The sequence below is a fragment of the Saccostrea cucullata genome, unplaced genomic scaffold, assembly GCF_032062105.1.
Source record: "Saccostrea cucullata isolate Sc308-1 unplaced genomic scaffold, CSIRO_AGI_Scuc_v1 ctg1355, whole genome shotgun sequence".
Taxonomy (NCBI): domain Eukaryota; kingdom Metazoa; phylum Mollusca; class Bivalvia; order Ostreida; family Ostreidae; genus Saccostrea; species Saccostrea cuccullata.
The window spans coordinates 89345-109388 of record NW_026940991.1 but is presented as its reverse complement, the minus strand read 5'-3'; the positions used below and the strand labels follow the sequence as shown (position 1 = coordinate 109388).

The following is a 20044-nucleotide window of genomic DNA, read 5'->3' as shown; positions in this document are numbered from 1 at the left end:
TATTGGTTGCGTGTTAAAAAAGTTATAAATATTGTCTATGACTTTTTGGGACAACCCTCGTATTGGTCAAGAAAGTTCGTGGCGTTAAAAAAGTAAATGGAACAATGAAAACGTAGAAGTATCAAAGAGGGTTTTCTTTTGGGAATACAAGAAAATCAGGAAGCTGGCAAAACGCAACGCCACGTTGCAGAAAGACATTATCCAAAGTAGAATTAACGGTTATTGAACCGATATATACAGGCAGATAATTTTCAAAAAAAGGATAAAATAGGGACGTCCAAGGTGTACGGTAGTCCTTGAGAATAGTTATTTGGCCAATTTTGCTAAGACGCATCGCTTCCAACGTGCTCTTAAGCTTAATACTGGGCATCAGAAAGCAATGCGCAGACGGATTCTACTCAAACAGTTTGAAAAAGACTTGCCGACCAGCCGTACGTCCTGTATTAAGATTAGAGAGCCACAGAAATCCACTACACTGGCCAACAGAACACCAAAATTTGGCAATGACGTCATTGGTGTTCTATTCTCTTCTAAGACGAGTCGTGATTTTGTTTTGACTTCCACGATGACAGAAGACTTGTTTTGGATTGCAAATGGGTAAAGATATGCTGATTATGTCATTTCTGAGCAATACACAGAAAATGAAGGTTTGGTTATGATTTTGGCAGGCATAAGTATTGACTGCAAACCTGATTTGCACATTAATGAAGGCAACCTGACAGTTTTAAAATACCGGAGCACTTCTAGTATACCGGTCCCAATAAATATGGCGATAAAATTGGTGCCTCCGAAGGCGGTTTAAAATATATAGACGATCGCGTGAGCGATCGACAATATCGAAAAAGAAGCAAAAAATTGCAAAATTGACCACAAATTCATGTTCCTTGTCAAAAATTAGGTTTAAAAAACTGGTTTTTAAACACAGTTTTTAAATGAAAATTAAAAGATTTCGTAAAATAACGTACTTGTTTAGGAAGCAAAACTCCATCTTGCGTTGTTTAGGAATGTGGTCACATGATTAGTTTTTGACGTAATCACATAAATATTCATGAGATGCGTCACTTGTACTTTGACGTAATGAGGAAATGCCTGATAGGACTCAAAGTGCAATGCTATTAAAATTGCGAGATTTTTGTGAGAAATACAGGGATTTAACAAATGTTAGCTAATTACTAGTCATTGATGGATTGAATTGTGCATCATCATCGATTTGAAAGGAAAAATATTCTGAATATTTAGACATTAGGAGGTCAGGATACCGGATATCGAGCTGCAGTTAACGGTAAGTCTCTTTTACCAAAACTTGCCTAAACTCAGCGCTGTTTCGTCACGTTTCGATACTTGTATAACAATTGATTTATCCGAACTTTCATTTACAAAACTTTCCTGTTCTTTGTAAAGCAAAAATTTCATGAAGTTTTTGGTCACAAAATTGCAAAAGGCACTCATAGTAGTGCAGGCCTTTTGTAAGCAAGAATTACATAAATTAGCTCAAAGTCAGAAAGATTACAGAGTGGATTTATAAAACAACCCCTATTTTAAAAACTATGTAACCTAACCCTAATCACTCGATCGGATGCGTTTTGTTGAAGCGAGTGGGAAATTGTGTTTGTTTACATTCTGCATAGCAACGGCAAGGGAAATAACTGCTCATGTGCAATCGCGTGATTCTGGGGACCGGCATACTAGAAACTTCCCAAAATACCTAAATCATATTCTTCATCTTTTTGTAAGACGTATTGCATATACTCTGGGGGAAGATTTCATCTTTATGGATGATAATGCTCGACCTCATAGAGTCCGAATCGTAGGGTATGGATTTTTATAAAAGGCTAGTTTTAGCTTAAATTTCTAGATTTTTTAGTAGAAATACTTTGTGAATATGTCATAGAAATATATTTCAATCAAAAAGATCAAAGAACCCTTGGAGTACGGAACACGGAAAAGGAGGTGGGATCCCGACCCAAAACACCTGTGCAACAATCTACGTGAAAACCGAATTAAACAAATTAAAAAAGTCGTCTATAACAAAAGCAATAATAAAAGTATTACAGCTGATTTTACCCCTGAGAACGGATTCCTTAAGAGATTATATTTCATGTTTTCTTTTATGAGCATGCTGGCAATTCTTCGATAAGTTTCAAACAGTATAGTAATAAAGATATATAGAGAGGGATCCAAAAAACAAAAGCACATTAAAACTCGAATGGGTTCATCGAAAAGAGGAAGCTATGCTAAATTAACAAGTGTAAAGCACAATATGTATTTGTCATTACCATGTAAATATTTTTTGTTGTTGAATAAAATATTGTTTTTTTTTAAATATTTTTTGAAAATCATTGTTTTTTTTTTAAGCTTTTTAATAAAATTGGAAGAAACTTCAATTGTAATCAAAAATTTATGAACGCAAATTAATATAAAAAATTGGTAGATGATTCACTAGCAGACACTGAGGTAGACGTTTATAGGACATATATATCAGTTTCTGTTACAATAAGTACTTGGCATACTTACAGGACACTTAAATTGTATAAGCTGGCGAAGACATTGTCCTGTATTGTGGTGATTTCGTTGTTGGCAAGATCTCTAAGAAAAGAATAAAGAAATACAGTGTAGATATTCCTATAAAACATACATCCTTTAAGAATCTTGATTTTCAGCAAAGTTCATAGAAAAAATGTGATAAACAAAACCATAAATTGCTCAGAGCCCTGCAAGCATCGATTGGAATACTTTTTATACGTTATATTGATTGCCTTTTGTCTCTTGCATTGATTTTGAAATGTACTTTCTCTAAGTTCTATTTTTTATGTAATTGCTAAAGTGTTGGAAATATAAATATAATATAAATACTCTGCATTGCAGTTCATTATTCTTGATAAAGTTTTGTGCATGCAAAAATATGTGACCCATATTAATATTTAACAACATGCACAAGTATATACTGAAACACATATGCATATCTAAACTGCCAATTTAAAAAAAAACATTGATTTTTATTATATAATTAAGGGACGACTTATCATAAAAGACATACAGTTACCTCCAATATTGTCTTATGCTCAAAGTTGTGAATTTAATATTTATTTTATTATTTCAGTTCAATTATTTTAAGTAAAGGTTGTCGTACAATAAATATACTAGGGTCATTCAAAAAGTTCGTTTTTTTATTTAACGTCATATTATATCCAAATTTGGTACAATTATTTTAACAACAGATTCAAATAATTTGAGTAAAAAAATTGGAATGTATCCTCATATTTATTAAAATTACCAAGGATTTAGAACAGCAAAAATGGGGTCACGGAGCACCGTCAAAATTGAGTAATTTTCTAATTTTCACTTTATAGTATTTACTGCTATACCTCTAATAAATGGAGCTAAAACGAAATAAAATTTACATGTTTAGATAAAGTATTGGTGTATTAATTAAGATGAAATCAGGTTATGTAATATCTCGTTGCATTTAAAAGATATCAGCTTCTAAATACATATGGACTTGATTAAAAAAGACAAAAAACCATGACGCTGGAGGACGTCACGGAGCAGCAAGTAGCAATAAAATCAGACTTTACATTCGGGAAACTTTTTCTACAAGCTTAAAAAATCCTTATAAATCAGGATCTGTATAGAAAAAAATCTGTGTATTTGTATTTAGTTGAAAATACAATTTTTGAGTGGTTGCAAGTTTGAATCGGACTTTGGATTGTCTGCAAAGAAACAGGTTAAAGTTAAAAATATTGTCAAAAGAGTTAGGAACGTCATTGAACGTGATGTGTGCTTCAATGTTGAAGAAATAATAAAGTTGCATGGTAAATCAAAGAATTTGAAAACAATAACATTCTAATTCAAGCTATATTTGTACAATTGTTAGCAAACCAGGTGTTAAGTATTGTGGATTATTGTTTTGAATGGAGAAGACGCAACAAACCGTGTTTGAAAGAACAAAAATGTGTATACTTTTGGCAAACTTTCTCACCGTTGTTTTTGACGTTACAATATTGGTTAACCGTGCTCCGTGGTAACAAAACATGTCGCTTTTAATTTTGGCTAACGTGAGTTATGTTTAATCAAATGGAATGAAACTTCACACTTCGACAAAATAAATGTTAATGTTTACGAAAATGTGTTGATCTATAATCTTGTAATAATCATATGACGATGAGAAGCATTGTCTACGTATTTTTTGAATGACCCTCGTATATATCGGCACAGGTTGTAAATTAATGGCATGCGTTTCATATTTGTGCATCATACATTATTTACAAAGGAGGAGTGGTAGGTGTATACACAAATGTACAAAAAATTATGTGAAAAACAAATTAAACAAATTAACAAAAAATTAACAAAAACAATATTTAAAGTAATACAGCTGATGTTACTTCTGACAGCAGATTTCAGGAGCGATTAAATTTGAAATATTAGTTCATAAACCTACTGGTAATTCTCCAATCAGTTTCAAACATTATGGTAAAAAACATAGAGGGATTCAACATTCTACCACGATTATTGAAAACTTCAAAGGAAACCGCCGGACATTATTCTCCAATAAATCACGAACGTCATCAAAAAATTATCAGATCAGAAACACGTATCAAATCTGAACAATTCAAATGCATGTTTGGCTGTAGAATGAAATACTTGTTTAGACCGCATCGATGTGTCGTCTTTTGCAGTAAAAACACTGTAAATTGCATCAGGTTGCTGATGAATGTCGGTTTTTATAGCTAAGCGGGGCTATTCCACGGACCTCCCAACACATTAAACAACGTGATTTTAGCAGTAATTAAAACAGGAATATGATTTTGTTATACAATTGTATATTCATTCTAACTGATCAATATATATTACGAACATATTTATAATCTAAAAAGGCTGTTTTTAATATAATGAAAGCTCAAATCGTCTGCATTCTATACACAGGTAAGCAAACAAATTTTACCTCTGGTGTTAAATGAAATAGCGAAATCGAGACATGTGACCCAATTCGTTTCTCTATAGAGGAAACGATCAGCCATGTTTATCGATCTTTGCAGAATAGAAATAACGTCCTTGTTGTCGTGAATGATGCAGAAGAACCTCCTCGGTCTCAAAATGTTGTTTAAAATATAAAAGCCTCGGCTAACGCCTCGGCTTTTATCTTTCAAAAAACATTTGTCGACCTCGGAGGTTATTCTGCAACATTCACGAAAACGCGGACTTTATATTATTTCTTAAATCACAAGCACATTTAGATTCGAATGGGTTCATCATAAAGATGTACCGGCAGCTATGTTAAATTAAAAAAATATATTAAGCACCATATGTAATTGTCTAAAGCGTTTGAATATTTTGTGTTGTTGAATAAAATATTATTTGGTTGAATATTATTTAAAATCTTCTCTTTTTCAAAGATTCTTGAACTAAAATTGACACCAAATCTAACTTTAACCAAAAATGTTTGAAAGAAAAAGTTAAATATTTGTAGAAAATGATTCAATAGCAGAGAATGTGATAGACATTTAGTGAACATATATAACGATTTCTGTTACAATAAATACTAGAACATACTTACAGTTTACGTAAATTGTACAAGCTGGCGAAAACATTGTCTTGTATCGTGGTGATTTCGTTTCCGTAAAGATCTCTAAGAAAGGAAAAAATTGCACAAGATATACAGGTACATACTGAAAATATGTGTATAGGTTAACTGTGAATTTTAAAAAAAATTGTTATTTTATTATTATTTGTTAGGGGCGACGAATTATAGAATAACACACAATTACTTCCATTACCGTCTTTTGCTAAAAATTATGAATTTTGCTATTTCTTTAAAAACAGTTCAATTATTTGAAGTGATTTGGAATACAAGTATATACCGTCACATGTCGTATCTTTAGGGCATGTTTTTTCATATTCGTGGTTCAAATGTTATTTACAATAATGAAATACTCAACACAGGTAATTGTGCCACGTACGTTTCACGTATGTTAAACGTATGTGACACGTACGTGATTTCATGTACGTTTTCTATTAAAAAAGCACCATGTATGTTATACGTATGTTTTCACACGAGTGAATATCATGCATGTCACTTATGTTAAACGTACGTATTGCCTACCATACGTTACACATATATTGCACACGTATGTTACTCATACGTTTCACATATACATAATATGGTACGTGCAACTTGTGTGTAACATATGTTTCTCATAACATGTTTAATTGGTTTATTATTTGCACTGCTCATATTGTAAATGTATAAATACCATATAAAAATGTGTCAAACCATGGTTAAACACATGTTTTGAACATTTTTTTCACATATTGTAAACGTTGTTGAAACAAAAATTACGTGCAATTTAAATATTCAATTCATGCATTTGACATAATTTCCCTCAAAGGCTGATTTTCTTTTCATCTGTTGAATGATCCACTTTCTGCCTGGTTATCCTTCACTTTAAATTTCCTGATCCTAATTGCTCTTGAAGCAATCACAACAAAAGACAAATTTAGATTTAAGCCAAATTTAATGTTGAGTTTGTTTACATCAATTCATTCTTCTTCATTTCTCTTTTATCTGTAAAGAAAAAAGAAAATATTAAATGCATAGAATAAGGGAAAACCCATTTTTTTTCCCTTGAACATTATTATTATCCACATATTAATCCTGGTTGATTCTCTGTAGAACTTAAATATAAATACTAAATAACAATAAATTAATTTTTTAGTATTCATAACCATGAACTTTTAAACTATTTTACACTATAGCCTAAAATATCTACCTTGTAATTCTCTTATCTAAAATTCATTACATAGCATTGATTTGTGGGTGAACTCGGAAAAAAGATGTATTTATACGTACTGATACCCTATATGCCAGCTTATGGTTAAAGTTTCCCAAGTACAAGTCAAACTCCAAAGTCAAGGTCAAAGGTCAAAATTGTTGACATCGAAGAAAGGACTTGTCACAACGAATAAATCTGTGAAATATGAAAGCCCTACTACTTTCATCTCAAAAGTTATGTTCAAAGTTAAAGTTTTTTAACAGTGGGTTAAACTAGAAGTTCAAGGTCAAATATTTTAATTTATACCCATTGAAAGGTCTTGTCACAGTAAATACACAAGTGAAGTATGAAAGCCCTTGCACTAACTCATGACTGTTCAAAAGTAAAGGCCAAGATTCAAGTAATGAATCTTTCTTAAAAGTGAGTCATACTCCAAGTTCAATTCAAAGGTTAATTTGGTGTACCAATACAAAAGTATTGTCACAATGAATACCCAGGTCTATGAAATATGAAGGCCATACTTTCACCCACTAAAATAATATGGCAAATTTGAAAAGATTTTGCAGACAGACAGACAAGGCAAAAGCTATATGGATGTATCCCAGAATCTTTGATTATAGGGGTATAAAATAGGGATGTCAACGAATATTCGAGTACTCGACTATCGTTCGATCATACCGACTATCGACTAAAATTTCTTTAGTCGATTATTCTTTAAAAATGTGTTTCATCAAAGTAATTTGGAATTCAAGGCTATAAACTTATATTTGCCCATTTCATTTATTTATAGATCATTATTTTCATATGTAAAAATTAAGGATATCGTTTAACTGTTCAAAGGAAATTATTTCTCTGTATTTGTACGTCGATTTAATTTCGGCAAACATATCTATAAAATACAAGTTATAAAAGTAATTAAACCATGTTTTATTTTTCTGATATCTTTTTTCTGATATTAATTTCATGCAATCATTGACTGTTTGCACAAAATTTCATAATCAAAATTTATCCCAAGCTATCCCTCACTCTTTGTTTTGTATAGGAGACCTAGGCTTTAATTGTTTACCTGTCAAAGATCATTGACGGACACGTAGAAATTGGCTTCAATTATGGGGTATATGTACTACCGTTATGTAAAAAAGGACAAACACGAGCTTTATATAGCATGTATTTAGATCAAATGTGCAGAAAATATATTAATTTTTAAATTAAATACATTGGATACATATTGATGTACTGTTTTTATTGTACTACGTACATGTTTACAATTCAGTTATTCGTTGTATAATGTTGATAGCATAGGTTGAATATTGTAAACTAGTCTGTTAAAGACAAACAATGGTGATGATGTGAAAAAATTATTAAAATTAAACGAATATTCGACGATCGTTCGATTAAAGCATCCGACTATTCGACTAAGCTGTCCGAGAAAAATTGACATCCCTAGTATAAAACTTATTTCTAATTGTCATGAACTTAGTCATTTTGCTTTCAACTTAGGAGCATTATATAAATTTTCAATGAATCAATGCATTTTCAGTTTATGATTAATTAATAAAGCTGTGCCTTTACATCTGATCCACTTACCCTGGGGCCATATGATTTTCATAATTTTAGTAGGACTCAATGCTTATTAAAAGCTTGCTAATAGTTTGCTTTATGTCTAATTAAAAAAAATTAGATTTGAATAAGTTTGATGGGTTAAATCCCCTCCCACTTAGTTTGGGTGATGGTGGGGGGGGGGCTGTAAATGCTTAAATTTTACCAGACAGAGCACAGTGTATGACAATGGACAACAAGAAACTTGAATCGCTCTTCTAATAAATTGTACAATCTATCACTAGTATTTGAAGCCTCTATGTTTATAAAACCCAAAATACCTCAACCAAGAAAATTTTATGATTCTTAGCAAGTTAGGACTGAAGATATTTCAACAGAGCTATAAATACCATAAGTAGGTCATGGTGACCTACTTTTTGGTCGACATTCTCCAAAAACCCAAGATGCCTCAACTGACAAAGTTTAACAATTCTAGGCCAATATAGACTTCTTTTGGTTTTATTTTCCTATTTATCTCTCCTTGTATAAGGGTCCAAACCCTAGTTTTAGTATAAATGGTAGCCCTTTGGCCAAGGATGCCCTGTGACAAATTTGACAATGACTGTCCAAGGGGATCTTGAGTTATGGCCCAATTCTAAAAATGTTATGCACAGCGCACAAAAGAGCTAAAAACAGTATACATGTACACCTATTTACTGGCTATGAGGACAAAAGCTAGTTTATCGTCCCCAAGACAGCATTTATTCCCCAAGATGCAGCCGAGGGAAATAGTTTGCAGTTGAGGGAGATGATAAACAAGCTATTATCCGAATAGTAAGTAAATAGGTGTTTTATTATGGCACCTGATCCCACCTCTGATGTTTCGGAGGTCTGTGTTTGCTTTGCTCTTATTTGGTATTGTCTTATGGACTTTGAGATTGAATATACTGTTCATTATCTCCATATCCTTCTATTATATACTGCATGAAGCTGACTTAACTTATATGTAAGGTCCGATCTGGATAAAACCAGAAGAATAACGAAATGAAAAATTGAACTTACCTTCTGCATTAATCTTTTGCTTGGCATTGACCCATCTGTTTTTTGTGTGTTCCAAGTTATACTTTTTGTCCATGAGGTTAAAAAAAATTATATGTTAAAAAAAATAAACGACTTTCACATTAAAATTTACAAAAGTTATTCCCCTTTGCGGGGTCAATCCAGCGTAAGGCCCTGTTTTCCCTCTGTAACCTTACCAAATTTATTGGTCAGTATCTTAAAAATTAAATATGTAATGAATATGTTCATTTAGATTTTCATGTTGCCCCAAACTTTGGCAATACAGGTACAGATCTAAATTGTTCAATAATGTTTGGAGATTGAAAATAATAACAGGTAATTTCCAAAGGACAAATCGGGAAAAATTAGAGTTATGCCGACAAAGGGAGATAACTTTTAGTAGTGTGAAACTCGTCAAACTCGATTGCATTTTAAATTTTACATGAAAAGCTTCAAGTTAAATGTAGTATTTGGCTATTTGCAAGTCTAAAAGAAATATGTTCAGAAAATCTTATTCCTTTTTAAAAGTATTACCATATCCAAGATTATACTGGTTAAACTTTAAGAATCTGTTTTGGAGTCCATTGTAGGCATTTAGGTGTTTACAAAGATGAGCTTCAGTCACCATCCTGAAATGCTTATTTAAAATCACATAACAAAATTCACAATCTCAAACACAATTTATATTCATAAGGATAAAAAAGGGCAGATACGTGAAAACAAAACTGTTACACCATTATTGCACTCAAAGATAATAATTTCCTTTACCATCTAATGTGATGTTTTAAATACTGTAAAAAGAAATAAATTCAGTAAGTGGAACATTACATCAAATTGTTGTTGTTTCATTTTTTTTGGATCTTATTTTTAAGGTTAAAAAACATTTTAAATAAAAGCTTAATTGTTGTTACAGTATTTTTAAACTTCATCTGCATTTTGATTTAACGTGCCCCGTGTTGATGGATACACCTGGGTGCTGACCAAGACAGCTTAGTGCCTAAACATGGTCAATATATTTTTTGTTTTTGGTAACCCAAGTCTCCATTATGTAATACACTGAAAAAAAACCCTGCCCCTTAGTTAAAATGCAACACACAAACATAAATTAATTAAATAATTGTTGATTTTATGCATTCCTCACCGTAATCTAGGCCCTAGAACTTGGAGACGTCAGACTTCTCTTTCCAGTGACGTCAGTGGTAACGTACATGTAAAACATAAATGGAGGCTGGAAAATTCCGGAAGGTATATTTTATACGGACGGTACCCACTGTATATTTGATAATTATCTAGGTGAATCATTTACTCCCTTTTGTGATTTGTTGTGAAATTATCATGAATTTCTTTCTTTCTTTAAAAAATATATTTTTGCTCTTGAATTCGGATTGATTATATCTACCGACGACCGAGTTTAATTTTATATGCCTCTACCGATATCCGATACACATGACGAGGTTGGAGAACTTTTTATGTAAACTTTGTTAACTGTTTTTAGAGTAAATTTCAAACCAATGCGAACTGATAATATCATGCCAGACATGAAAGTGGACGTAAGGTACATGAGGTAAACAATGTGAAATAAATTGAAACATTAGATACGCAAAACACACACGACAAGTTAACAACGCACACATATGTATGCTTCAGTTGTGATTGAGTATAACCAAATATCATAATAATGTTTATGTCAAAAACATATATTTTAGATTTTAAAATATTATAATTATTAAAATACATGCAACTTCTGCTCTAAGGACCCATTATACATGTTATAAGAAGGACTTTACAGATGGTCATATCACTATGATTGCTCCTCTTCCTGAAAACAGGTTAAGCCCTAAGTTCCTATTGATTGTTATGTTAGATAATATCTTGATAAGTTCTCCAAAATCACTTAAACTATTAAAGAAAAGAATTAGTTGTGGAAGTCCGCCATACCTTTATACATAAAGTTCCTGTATTTTAAGCGAAATTATGTAGTCCCTAGGAACAATAAATGTTTAATGCATTGTTTTTTTTTTCTTTATAGCAAAAACAAAATGATAATTTGATTAATAAATTAAATTTGAAATAAAGTAAAAAGGATTAGATTTATTGTCAACCTACATTTATCATACATGTATGTAATAGTATGAATTTACAAAATAAACAGCCTTCTCATTCTCAAACTTAGCTTTTTGCAATCATGTAAAACACCTTTTTAAATGTATATGTAACATGTGCCTGATAATACACATACTATATTCACCAACATATATGTAATGAGAGCTTTAGAATACAAGTTAACCAAAATTTGTTTATGTCCATTTGTATATTTAATGTGTGGTTATAATACACATAAATTATATATATACATGACATTTGTGCTTTATAAAACACATGTAAACCATGAGTTCATTAACGTATATGTTACATGTTGTTGACTATACACATGTAAACCATGTGTTCATTAACGTACGTGTAATATGTGGTTGACTATACACATATAAACCATATGTTAATTAATGTACGTGTAACATGTGGTTGACAATACACATGTAAACCGTACGTTTATTAACTTACGTGTAACGTATGGTTGCACATAATATATGTTACACGTACGTTTCACGTATGTTACACATACGTGATTTCCAAACATACGTTTTACGTACGTTATTTGAAACGTATGTCGTCACACATATGTTATACGTACGTTGTACCACACACGTGAAACGTATGTTTGTAATACACGTATGTGATATGTACATTTCACATACGTGATACATGTGTTATGTACAACCATATGTAACACATACGTGGCACAATTAGCAGTGAAGTGGTATACAACAATCTACGTGAAAACCGAATTCAACAAATTAAAATAATCGTCTATAACATGTATAACAAAAACAATAAAAAAAATATTACAGCTAATTTTACCCCTGAAAACGGATTCCTTGAGAGATATTTCATGTTTTCTGTTATGAGCATGCTGGTAATTTTTCGATTAGTTTCAAACAGTATACTGAGTAGTAAGAAAAATATATATGGAGGAATCCAAAAACAAAAGTACATTTAAACTCGTATGGGTTCATCGTAAAGATGTAGCTATGTGAAATTTACAAATATAAAACACTTTATATACTAGTATTTGTCTTTACCATGTGCATATTTTTTGTTCTTTAATAAAATATCGGTTGTTTGAACGTCATTTGAAAATTTATTGTTTTTTGTTTTTTAATTTTCAACTAAAATTGAAAGAAGCTCCAATTGCAATCAAAAATGTATCAACACAAAAGTAGAGTGTTGGAAGAAAATTGTTCACTAGCAGACATTGTTGTAGACGTTTATAGAACATACAGTATATATCAGTTTCTGTTACAATACGTACTGGATTACTTACAGTTCACGTAAATTGTATAAGCTGGCGAAGGCATTGTCCTGTATTGTAGTGATTTTGTTGTAGGAAAGATCTCTACGAAAAGAATAACAGAAATAATGTGTACATAGTCCTTTTACAACATACACCTTTTAAGAATCTTAATTTTCCACAAAATCTATTTTAAAATATTAGATAAATAAATGAGTCTCATTTTCTTTGTAAATTAAAAATTTTTAGAAATATAAATAGAGTTTAATATCCACAGCTAATTCACTCTGAGGTAGATGCTTGTAGAATAAAGCATGGTTAGCCTATTGTCCCCGATGTTAATGGATTTCCGGGGGGAAGGGTGTAGGGGGTAGCGTGGTTAACATGTTAACCTTGTAAGATAGGGTCTTAGTTACAAATAGTGAGTCTATTTAGATAAAAATGTATTTATAAACAACTACTTAAATTAAGAAACTAAGTAAAGATTTCTACGAAAGGAATAACAGAAATCAGATGTAGATAGTCGTTTTACAATATATACCCTGACGAATCGTGATCTTCATCAAAATTTAAAAAAAAAACGATGAAGGAAACACATCATTGTTCAGAGTGGTCCAAGCGTGCATGTACGTGTTTGAGAATTGTTTGATACGTAATATTGATAAGAAATGTCACTTGCATTGATTTTGAAATGTAATTTCTCAAATAAATGAGTTTTATTTTTGTAATTTATAAAATAATAGAATTATAACTACAGTATAATTTCTCTGCATTGCAGTTCATTATTCTTGATAATTTTTTTGTGCATCGATAAAATGTCATTCCTATGAAAATTGCACAATATATAAATGCAAATGTATATGTAACATGTGCCTGATAATACACATACTATATTCATCAACATATATGTAATGAGAGCTTTAGAATACAAGTTAACCAAAATTTGTTTATGTCCATTTGTATATTTAATGTGTGGTTATAATACACATAAATTATATATATACATGACATTTGTGCTTTATAAAACACATGTAAACCATGAGTTCATTAACGTATATGTTACATGTGGTTGACTATACACATGTAAACCATGTGTTCATTAACGTACGTGTAATATGTGGTTGACTATACACATATAAACCATATGTTAATTAATGTACGTGTAACATGTGGTTGACAATACACATGTAAACCGTACGTTTATTAACTTACGTGTAACGTATGGTTGCACATAATATATGTTACACGTACGTTTCACGTATGTTACACATACGTGATTTCCAAACATACGTTTTACGTACGTTATTTGAAACGTATGTCGTCACACATATGTTATACGTACGTTGTACCACACACGTGAAACGTATGTTTGTAATACACGTATGTGATATGTACATTTCACATACGTGATACATGTGTTATGTACAACCATATGTAACACATACGTGGCACAATTAGCAGTGAAGTGGTATACAACAATCTACGTGAAAACCGAATTCAACAAATTAAAATAATCGTCTATAACATGTATAACAAAAACAATAAAAAAAATATTACAGCTAATTTTACCCCTGAAAACGGATTCCTTGAGAGATATTTCATGTTTTCTGTTATGAGCATGCTGGTAATTTTTCGATTAGTTTCAAACAGTATACTGAGTAGTAAGAAAAATATATATGGAGGAATCCAAAAACAAAAGTACATTTAAACTCGTATGGGTTCATCGTAAAGATGTAGCTATGTGAAATTTACAAATATAAAACACTTTATATACTAGTATTTGTCTTTACCATGTGCATATTTTTTGTTCTTTAATAAAATATCGGTTGTTTGAACGTCATTTGAAAATTTATTGTTTTTTGTTTTTTAATTTTCAACTAAAATTGAAAGAAGCTCCAATTGCAATCAAAAATGTATCAACACAAAAGTAGAGTGTTGGAAGAAAATTGTTCACTAGCAGACATTGTTGTAGACGTTTATAGAACATACAGTATATATCAGTTTCTGTTACAATACGTACTGGATTACTTACAGTTCACGTAAATTGTATAAGCTGGCGAAGGCATTGTCCTGTATTGTAGTGATTTTGTTGTAGGAAAGATCTCTACGAAAAGAATAACAGAAATAATGTGTACATAGTCCTTTTACAACATACACCTTTTAAGAATCTTAATTTTCCACAAAATCTATTTTAAAATATTAGATAAATAAATGAGTCTCATTTTCTTTGTAAATTAAAAATTTTTAGAAATATAAATAGAGTTTAATATCCACAGCTAATTCACTCTGAGGTAGATGCTTGTAGAATAAAGCATGGTTAGCCTATTGTCCCCGATGTTAATGGATTTCCGGGGGGAAGGGTGTAGGGGGTAGCGTGGTTAACATGTTAACCTTGTAAGATAGGGTCTTAGTTACAAATAGTGAGTCTATTTAGATAAAAATGTATTTATAAACAACTACTTAAATTAAGAAACTAAGTAAAGATTTCTACGAAAGGAATAACAGAAATCAGATGTAGATAGTCGTTTTACAATATATACCCTGACGAATCGTGATCTTCATCAAAATTTAAAAAAAAAACGATGAAGGAAACACATCATTGTTCAGAGTGGTCCAAGCGTGCATGTACGTGTTTGAGAATTGTTTTATACGTAATATTGATAAGAAATGTCACTTGCATTGATTTTGAAATGTAATTTCTCAAATAAATGAGTTTTATTTTTGTAATTTATAAAATAATAGAATTATAACTACAGTATAATTTCTCTGCATTGCAGTTCATTATTCTTGATAATTTTTTTGTGCATCGATAAAATGTCATTCCTATGAAAATTGCACAATATATAAATGCAAATGTATATGTAACATGTGCCTGATAATACACATACTATATTCATCAACATATATGTAATGAGAGCTTTAGAATACAAGTTAACCAAAATTTGTTTATGTCCATTTGTATATTTAATGTGTGGTTATAATACACATAAATTATATATATACATGACATTTGTGCTTTATATAACACATGTAAACCATGAGTTCATTAACGTATATGTTACATGTGGTTGACTATACACATGTAAACCATGTGTTCATTAACGTACGTGTAATATGTGGTTGACTATACACATATAAACCATATGTTAATTAATGTACGTGTAACATGTGGTTGACAATACACATGTAAACCGTACGTTTATTAACTTACGTGTAACGTATGGTTGCACATAATATATGTTACACGTACGTTTCACGTATGTTACACATACGTGATTTCCAAACATACGTTTTACGTACGTTATTTGAAACGTATGTCGTCACACATATGTTATACGTACGTTGTACCACACACGTGAAACGTATGTTTGTAATACACGTATGTGATATGTACATTTCACATACGTGATACATGTGTTATGTACAACCATATGTAACACATACGTGGCACAATTAGCAGTGAAGTGGTATACAACAATCTACGTGAAAACCGAATTCAACAAATTAAAATAATCGTCTATAACATGTATAACAAAAACAATAAAAAAAATATTACAGCTAATTTTACCCCTGAAAACGGATTCCTTGAGAGATATTTCATGTTTTCTGTTATGAGCATGCTGGTAATTTTTCGATTAGTTTCAAACAGTATACTGAGTAGTAAGAAAAATATATATGGAGGAATCCAAAAACAAAAGTACATTTAAACTCGTATGGGTTCATCGTAAAGATGTAGCTATGTGAAATTTACAAATATAAAACACTTTATATACTAGTATTTGTCTTTACCATGTGCATATTTTTTGTTCTTTAATAAAATATCGGTTGTTTGAACGTCATTTGAAAATTTATTGTTTTTTGTTTTTTAATTTTCAACTAAAATTGAAAGAAGCTCCAATTGCAATCAAAAATGTATCAACACAAAAGTAGAGTGTTGGAAGAAAATTGTTCACTAGCAGACATTGTTGTAGACGTTTATAGAACATACAGTATATATCAGTTTCTGTTACAATACGTACTGGATTACTTACAGTTCACGTAAATTGTATAAGCTGGCGAAGGCATTGTCCTGTATTGTAGTGATTTTGTTGTAGGAAAGATCTCTACGAAAAGAATAACAGAAATAATGTGTACATAGTCCTTTTACAACATACACCTTTTAAGAATCTTAATTTTCCACAAAATCTATTTTAAAATATTAGATAAATAAATGAGTCTCATTTTCTTTGTAAATTAAAAATTTTTAGAAATATAAATAGAGTTTAATATCCACAGCTAATTCACTCTGAGGTAGATGCTTGTAGAATAAAGCATGGTTAGCCTATTGTCCCCGATGTTAATGGATTTCCGGGGGGAAGGGTGTAGGGGGTAGCGTGGTTAACATGTTAACCTTGTAAGATAGGGTCTTAGTTACAAATAGTGAGTCTATTTAGATAAAAATGTATTTATAAACAACTACTTAAATTAAGAAACTAAGTAAAGATTTCTACGAAAGGAATAACAGAAATCAGATGTAGATAGTCGTTTTACAATATATACCCTGACGAATCGTGATCTTCATCAAAATTTAAAAAAAAAACGATGAAGGAAACACATCATTGTTCAGAGTGGTCCAAGCGTGCATGTACGTGTTTGAGAATTGTTTTATACGTAATATTGATAAGAAATGTCACTTGCATTGATTTTGAAATGTAATTTCTCAAATAAATGAGTTTTATTTTTGTAATTTATAAAATGATAGAATTATAATTACAGTATAATTACTCTGCATTGCAGTTCATTATTCTTGATAATGTTTTGTGCATACAATGAAATGTCATTCCTATGAAAATTGCACAATATATAAATGTTCATACTGAATATATATGCATAGCTTAACTGTGAATTTAAAAAAAAATATTTTATTAATATGTTTTAGGGTGACGAATCATACAGTGAAATACACTTACTTTCCTTACCGTCTTTTGCTTTCGAAGTGAAGGTTGATTTGGGATACAAATATATACCGTCATATGTCGTAAATCAAGGGCATGGTTTTCATATTCGTGATTCATACATTATTTACAAAATGAAATAATGAAGTGGTATACAACAATCTACGTGAAAACCGAATTAAACAAACGAAAATTATCGTCTTTAACAAAAACAATAATAACAGTATTACAGCTGATTTTACCCCTGACAACGGTTTCCTTGAGAGATTATATTTAATGTTATCTTTTATGAGCATGCTGGTAATTCTTCGATTAATTCCAAAAAGTATAGAAAGAAAAATATAAAGAGAGAGATCCAAAAAAAGAAAAAAATATTTTAACTCGAATGGGTTTATCCTGAAGATGTAGCTATGTTAAATGTAATCATGCACTGATATATGACAATGGTTTTCATAAGAAATAAAGGAAAGAAATATTCAGTGGATGTAAACATTTCTAACTATCAACTTCAGCATACTTTTGTGTTGAATCCAAATGATTTTGCATAAATAAATAATATTCCGCAAAAATGCCTATGACATACACTGTACGGAAATTTATATTAGGATAGAAACAATTACAAATGCATATATATTAATGATTTTAAAAGATATCTGGCTGATAGAGGGCTTGTTTCTGTTAAATATTAAAATTTAGGACCTTTCTCATGAATTGTAGACTTAACAATGTTGCGAACTTTTTTTTACATATGTTTTGATATATTTCTCAATAGAGTATACGAGGGCATAATGAAGCAATATTCTGTAAATACCCAGGTCAACTTTATTTGTTTGTGGCAATATTTTGTATTTATTGTCTCTACATTATAACAATGACATCACATGCATCTACATGTATATCTGATGTAAGGAAAATTCGTTTAATTGTTGCATGTAACTAATGTAGTAGATATGCTTATGGTGAGAAAATAAGAGAAATTCTGTTGATGTAAACCGGAAAAATACTATCAAAATAAATGATAAAAAGTTATTGAATAGATATCGGAATGTTTATCCCCCGTCGGTATACGTGCATATTCGGTTGGTTTTATTGGGCATAGGTCAGATAGGTCTATTTTCCAATGTACAGACAATAAGTTATCAGTCGGATTTTAAGGAGTCGTCAACATTCAATGACGCAGTAAATAATCAGAGATTATCCACAGGTTCAGGTTGTATTCGGTTGAAGACATCCGTTAATCGGTAATTATAAGGTTACAGTTTTTGCATTGAAAAAAATCATTGATTTCATATACTTAAATTTGTAAAAGGAAACATATGGGGATAACGAACAGTGATCAAGATCAAAAGTTCATCAAATAATACAAAATACAACGTAGGAGCAAAGCAGACACGGACCTTCAAAACATCAGAGATGGGATCAGGTGACATGGAGGAGTGAGCACCAGTTAATTGGCAGATTAGAAGATTTTCAAAGTATAAATTTACTTTCAGTATATGATAAATAAACCCCCTCTAATACCACCCCAAAATGGAACAACTGACCAAGGGGCCATGAAATTCACAATTTTGGAAAAGACACTCTTCTTCATCATAACTGTGTACTTTATTCTTCAGCTTATTTGACAGAAGAAGAGGAGTAGATTTTGAAAGATTTAATGTATTTTATTATATAGTAATTAGAGTTCCACCCTATAGCTAATAACAGAACCCTGACCCAGGGCGCAATACAGTTAAGGTGCGCAATGGAAATATCAACTAAATTTTGTATTTAAAAATGTATTCGTAATCGGAATGGCGATTATTTTCAGTACATTATTTATATCGGATAATTGTAATTATGATTAATAACTACATATCGAGGACGATTATATTTTATATTTAGACTAGTCACGTGATGTGGCAGTCATGCGAATTTAGCACATTGACTTGCAGTATTGATGTTACATATAAATATCACTAGTGCAAGGGCATAACCGAGTTAATTTTCCAAGTTAAGTAGATAAATATTTTCAATACACATTGTAGTTTCTAAAAAGTGCTGCGATCCTGTCTAGATTCTGCAATTTCATTGTTAAAATTATACTTGTATGACGGAATGCTATATTTTTGCTGGTCAGCGGCATGAAATATTGATATAACTAAATTGTTTTTAGGATTTCATCAGGATCGCAGCACTTTTCAGATAACTTAATAGTTCTAGAGTTGAAATGTAAAAGCTTACTTTTATCCATAGAGTGTATGCCCTTGCACTAGATCGATTTATTAAGACCCCCACATTACCCTCCGAGGTACTTGCATACAAATATATGGCAGTGTCAATTAAATACGCAATGTACAGAAAATATATTAATAAAAACAGTGAAGAAGACATTAAATTCAAGTTATTGGCCC

At 31.0% G+C, this 20044-nt stretch overlaps 1 protein-coding gene across 1 annotated transcript in view; it reads right to left on the bottom strand.

Annotated features, from left to right (window-relative positions):
- Window positions 1–20044, bottom strand: part of LOC134256791 (leucine-rich repeat-containing protein 3-like) — a 76955-nt gene that overhangs the window by 7674 nt on the left and 49237 nt on the right. The window contains exons 2-4 of the mRNA XM_062739460.1: window positions 12751–12822; window positions 5555–5626; window positions 2515–2586 (exon numbers count right to left, since the gene is read on the bottom strand). Of these exons, the coding sequence (XP_062595444.1) occupies window positions 2515–2586; window positions 5555–5626; window positions 12751–12822 (216 nt within the window). The remainder of the gene's footprint in view (window positions 1–2514; window positions 2587–5554; window positions 5627–12750; window positions 12823–20044) is intronic.